The 6,017-nt window shown below is 37.2% G+C and overlaps 1 protein-coding gene and 1 pseudogene across 1 annotated transcript; both read right to left on the bottom strand.

Annotated features, from left to right (window-relative positions):
• Window positions 1–925: 925 nt before the first annotated feature.
• Window positions 926–2,368, bottom strand: LOC138338893 (uncharacterized). The gene has a single exon (XM_069289976.1). The coding sequence runs from the start codon at window positions 2,366–2,368 to the stop codon at window positions 926–928; it is 1,443 nt and encodes a 480-aa protein (XP_069146077.1).
• Window positions 2,369–3,685: 1,317 nt separating this feature from the next.
• LOC138339041 (receptor-like protein 9DC3) lies at window positions 3,686–5,397 on the bottom strand (annotated as a pseudogene).
• Window positions 5,398–6,017: the final 620 nt, after the last annotated feature.

Genomic DNA, 6,017 nt, shown 5'->3' with positions numbered 1-6,017 from the left:
AATATGTACCTGAATGATCAGCAGTTCCTTGCATATTGAATTCAAAGAGAAGAGTTTTTGACATTTTTACCTCTCTTGAATACATTGTTGAGAAACTTGGACAACCGATCAGCTTGTTGGGGAACCGACTATCAGAGTTTGCTTCTTTCAAACTGAGCTTGATTAGCTTCTTCATTCTCCCTTTCAAAATTCACATTATCAGTTTGAACTGCATCATCTTTGTTCAGCACTATCTAGAGAACTAGGTCCCTCATCAGGTTAATCATCTGCATCATCTTCTTTGAGATTGTTGGATTCATGAGGATGTTCTTCAGCAAACTCGCTATTTAAACCATCTCTCTGATTCTGAAGCAACTCTTCTATCTCAGAAACTTCTTTCCTTGCAACTTTTAAAATCTTCTAGACGCATCAATAAACACATGATCATTTTTAGTATACCCCTGATAAGCCTAAAGAAGGTCTGATCTGCTTCTCCTTAACATCATAGTCACAACCTTTGTCATTTGCAAATATCATTTTATGCATACTTGGACTAGGTCCCCTGACACAGGTTTGTGCAGAAAAGCAACACTCATGAGCACGTCTCCTTACTCATACCTCAGCATTCATACCTTGAGCACTAAGTTCAGTGAGACTATCACAATGAGCAGTAAACAGATCAGCAATATACATGTTCTTGCATCTCTTTTCTATCAAAATCATCGACCGAGAGAGCAAGTTTGTGACAAAACAGTTATCTGATAAGAGCTTAGCTTCATTTCATTCATCACAAATCTACACCAATAATGTAGCATTTCTTGCCATTCGCCAAAAGAGACACCTCCACCTTGAAGTGTCTTGAGAGAGAGGAAGTTCAGTGCTTTAAGCATCCACCATTCATGAATCGACACTGGTTGTTGCCACTTCCTCTCACAAGAATGTCATATCACGTGTTAGCCTTGGGAACCCACTTCAGTTGAAGTTCCCAGTAAGCGGATAAAGGAGTGATAAGAGAATTCTTTGTCCAGTGAGGCAGATTGATATTTTTCAACTTAGGAACAGAAGCAAGACCAGGTCCCTTCTTCTGCAAGTTCTTTTGTTGACCATACACAGAACCAGGTCCCTTCTTCAGTCTATTCCGTGGTCTGGAATAGTTTGATGATCTTTCTCCACAATCTTTAAGCGCAGGACAGTCTCTTTTGCAGCTCAGTTCTCTTTTTATGTTGTTTCCTTGACCGAGTATATTTGTAAGGATCTTAGAGGAATTGGTCCATTTGAGAGATTTTTCCAGTTCCTCTTTTACACGGACCAGGTCCCTCTCTAACTCAAGATTTCTTTCTAATGCAATTTTGGTCTTCATTTCAGCAGTGTGCAGCTTATTTTCAAGCTCCAGCTGCAAGCTGCTTGCCTCATTCTTTCCTTTAAAAGTTTTATTAGTTACCCCTTTCATCCTTTTCTTCAGTTCTAGATTTTCAGCTTCTAGAACAAGCATTTGACTTTTAATATCAGATATTTGGGCAACTAATGCAATTTTTCCATCTTGAGAGATATCTAGGTTGTTGTTTACGAGATCCTTCTCATCTTTCATCTCACTTATCAAATCAAGTAATACAACAGCCAACTTTCTCAACTTACTAGTAGAAAAGGTATTCAAGTTTTGCTTGAAATAAGATAGAGTTACCTTTTCATCAGAATCTTCCTCGTCTGACTTTGCCATAAAACCATTATCTGTGTTTTCAGAATCATCAGAATCACTTGAGGATTTTTCCCATGCAGTCATTTCTCTTTTTATTGCCCTGAAGAAAACTTCTCTTCTGCTTATCTTGGAACAGACCTGGTCCCCTTCTTTGTCTTCACCATCTGCAGTCTTGACAATAGGAACAGGTTCTTCAAGGAACATGTGCTCATCTGTGATGTTGGAGAATCTGGTGCGCACTTCATGAATGAGTTCACCATTATTCATGGTGAAATCTTCAAACTGAGTAGAAAAGAGATCTAGCTTAGATTTCCTTATTTCCTCAGTGCCCTCATAAGTTGTTTTTAACAGATCCCAAATTTCCTTGGCTGATTCACAAGATGAAATCAGATCGTATTCATTTATACTAAGGCCACACATCAATAGTTTCCTTGCTTTATGATTTTTCTGGACTAATAGTCTGTCTGAGTCATTATATTGTTTTCTAGTTTTGGGAATGACTCTTGTGACCTCTCCATCTTTAACCTCCATAGTTGGCACATAAGGACCTTTACATATGACATCCCATACTTCACTGTCCTCAGCCATGAGATAGTATCTCATCCGAATCTTCCAATATTTATATAGCTTACGATCAAACAGAGGAGGTCTTGCGGGAGACTGATTTCTTTGCTTATCCAGTAGTGACGTCATTTCTCGCAGGAACTTCTCTCTTGGTGTTAACCAGATAGAGAGCACCTGCTCTGATACCAATTGATGGAATATGTGCGTCAACTACCAGTCAATGGACCAGGTCCCTTGACACAGCAAAAACAGTGCAGAAGATTAAACAATATGAAGAACACAACACAAGCAGTTTACGTGGAAACCTCCTTGCTCAAGGGAGTAAAACCATGACCTGTTGCACAGGATTTACAACCGTCTTCACTAATCTTCTCAAGCAAAAGTGAAACCCGGTTACAATCAATGTGAGAAAAAGTTATTAATCTCGCAATCAAGTAATCTACCTATTACTTGAAGAGCCTAAGCGGATACCACACCGCCCACTAAACCACCTAACTCTAGATGACTTAGAATTTAACTAAGCAACAAAACAATGTTGCCCACTAAATCAGTTAACCTTAACTGATTTAGACTTTTACAAACCAAAAACAAATATCTAAATCCTTTATAGATTAGGAACAGATTTACAATGTAAGTACATAAACACAAAGCTCTAAATACAACAAAGATTCTTCTTTACTCTATCAGGTCCTTCTGTTGAGTTGAGCAATGTTCTTCCTTGAAGATAGCCTTCTGTTCAAGCTTGTGAATTTTCAGAGAAAATCCAAATTTAATTTGCCAAGTCTTAAATTTGTGTTTGTTGGAAAGAGATAATATAATTTCCCACAAATTCGTTGAAGTCATCCCATTGGCTGAAGGCCTGCTGTTGAAAAAGTTGTGCACCTACCGCATCAGAGATGACAGCTTTTCTACAGCTGTCTTTTCGTCCTTTTCACGTCACAGTCTTGCGGGTACCAGGTCCCTTGCTTTTGGGTACCAGGTCCCTTACAAACTTCTATATGAGTTCTTGAAAAGGCTTGTTGGTTGACTTCCTTCTTTGGATGAATGAATATAATATGGTGTTTGTCATGCTAAAAGTATCAAACATAAAGAGTTATTATCCGTTGGAGAAACACCCTCCTCCATTCTGATTGGTGTAGTACACTGACGCCTTACCAATCTCTGACGTGACAGCTTTACAGATGTAACCAATTATGTATCTGATGGAGGAAACTCTGCCTGGTACCAGGTCCCTGCATTTGTGAGATACTGAAACATACAATCTCGTCCGCTCTTCTTATTGGTGTAGGATACTGCACGTTTTACCTACCACCTGACATGACAACTTTTATGACTGTACCTCATTTGTATCTGGACGAGAGCACTCTGCCAGGAACCAGGTCCCCACATTTGTGAGGATCATCAAAACACCTAGAATATAACAAAAGAGGAGTTAGACAATTATTCTTTTATGGGATTGAGAAAGACTTATATGTTATTTCTTTAATTAGTAGCAGAGTTCAGTTTAAGCTCCTGCATATATGAACTTGAACATTCTATCCTTATGAGATAAATTTTAAGGTTCGGTTAGCCCAATATCGTATCTTTACAAGCTCAAATCAAATAGCTAGATTAATACTGACATCATCAGGTCATGAAGCAGAATAAAAATGAAAATAAAAGATCAACACAAATGACAAACAAAAAGTAAAGACTGAAGGGGAACATATGAAAAACCAAATCCATTACACCAATGTCTTCTTATTCTTGGCATCTGAAAAGCTGGAAAATAAGATAGTGAGTCAAACAGATGTAAAATATGTTTTCTATAGATCAAGTTTAGCTATTGTTATATAACTTAAAACAAAAACCTATCGTTAAAATAAACTAAAAAGATTATACCTTGCATAGGTGAAATGAAATCTTTCCTCCTTAGACTTGGCTCCCTCTTTCTCCTTCGCATAATGAACTTCCGTTCCAAATTTTCAATGATTCTTGCAAGCCGTTTCAGATTTCCAGTTGAGATCATGAAATATATTATGGATAATCCAATGCATAGTCTACTTCCATTGCCCATAAGAGAGAATTTCAGTCAGAAATTCAGAATTGCTTTCTTCATCGTCTAGTCCACAGACAGTATAATTTGTTGTTTCTACCCTATCTGTACCACAACATTTTGAAACATGAAATCCGCGTAAACCATCATTGCCTTCATATGAATTGTTCTCAAATGTAACAAATTATATTTTTGAGGGATGCATCCTTGCAGATGATTGTGGGAAAGATTTAAGAATGCAAGAAAGGTAAGAGAAGCAAGTTGTTGAGGTATCTCTTGTGAAAATTGATTAAACGAAAGGCCCAATGATTCGAGCACAGATAATCTTACAAGTGACAATGGTATTTGACCTTGAAATCTCTTATGAGACAAATTCAGCACATGAAGTGCACTAAGATATCCCATGATACTTCGAATACCTATTTCAAAGTTGTTACTTGAAAGATCAATAGTGGTGTAAACAGTCAAAATTCAGACAAGTTCAAGTTCCAATCCCTTGGTTGCAACTGTAATTGAATCTTGGTAATATAAATTTTCTCCAAGATATATTGGTGCCTTCATTGTTTGATCAATTATCCTCATGGCTTTCAAACATTTAAACATACTCGTAGGTAATTAAGTTTCCTGTAAAGGCATTGTAAGAAAGATCGATGATCTGTTTTCACTTCTTAAAGTTGTAATGTGTCCATGCAACTTATTCGATCTCAAACGTAAAACTTGAATCTTGAAAAGAGTTCCGGGAATGTGTCAATGTCCTATATCAAGAACTTGCAAGACTTTGCAATTGGCCAAAGTTGGAGGAATTTTCCCCTCTAGTTTATTGCCATGCAAGTTGAGACTTCTCAATGAACCTTCAATCGTAAAAATCATTGGGAGAGTCGCAGAAATATTGTTGTGATGCATATCCAAAACCTCAAGGTTGCTAATATTACCCCCAAACATTGTGCAATTGATCCCTTCAAGTTGTTTCTTGCCAAATCAAGCATTACCAGTGATGTCAAATTTCAAATAGATGGAGGAATTTCTTCTCTAAGATTATTATGAAATATGAAGCAGTAAAGGATGGAATTTGGTAGTGAACCTTGAAGCAAATTGGATTTCAAATCAAGAGTTTGTACAAACTGAAGAGGAATTGAATCCACACTTGTCGGCATATTTTGGGATATATTAAGAGATCCTAATGGAAACATCCAGTTAGACCATGCCCAATTAGGAATTCTTTGCAGATCTTAGAAAGATCCAAGTCAGAAAGCTTCTTTGCAGATCTTAGAAACTCTAATTCACATGTAGCCAATCGTAACGTACTAAGGGATCCTAGCAAAGTAACATTAACGTTGTTTTTAATTATCAATGAGATTGCACTATTATACGAAAGACTCAAACAGGAAAGATTGAAAAGAGGCTCACATCCACATGACCGCTAAAATTGTTTGATGAAAGATCAAGTAGTATTAGTCTCAGAATTGACTTGGGAAAATGATCTTGTAGATTATTATCTTCCAAATCAATCCAAGAAAGTGAATTGGACTTGATATCCTCAAGCTGACCAGACTCAAATCCAAACCACTTAATGACGGAAAGGAGAACGCCCATGATTGTATTATTCCATTTAGGGAGTTACCTCCTAAAAACAAAAACTCTATGTGAGTGAGATTCAGGAATAGTCCCTCTAAGGTTGCAATAATCAAGACATAAAGATTGCATCGAAGTTAGATAGCCAAGAGACTCAGGCAAATTATTCAG

This window comes from Solanum lycopersicum, chromosome 10 (assembly GCF_036512215.1).
Source record: "Solanum lycopersicum chromosome 10, SLM_r2.1".
Lineage (NCBI taxonomy): Eukaryota > Viridiplantae > Streptophyta > Magnoliopsida > Solanales > Solanaceae > Solanum > Solanum lycopersicum.
The sequence above is the reverse complement of the archived record's forward strand: the minus strand, read 5'-3'. Positions and strand labels throughout refer to the sequence as shown.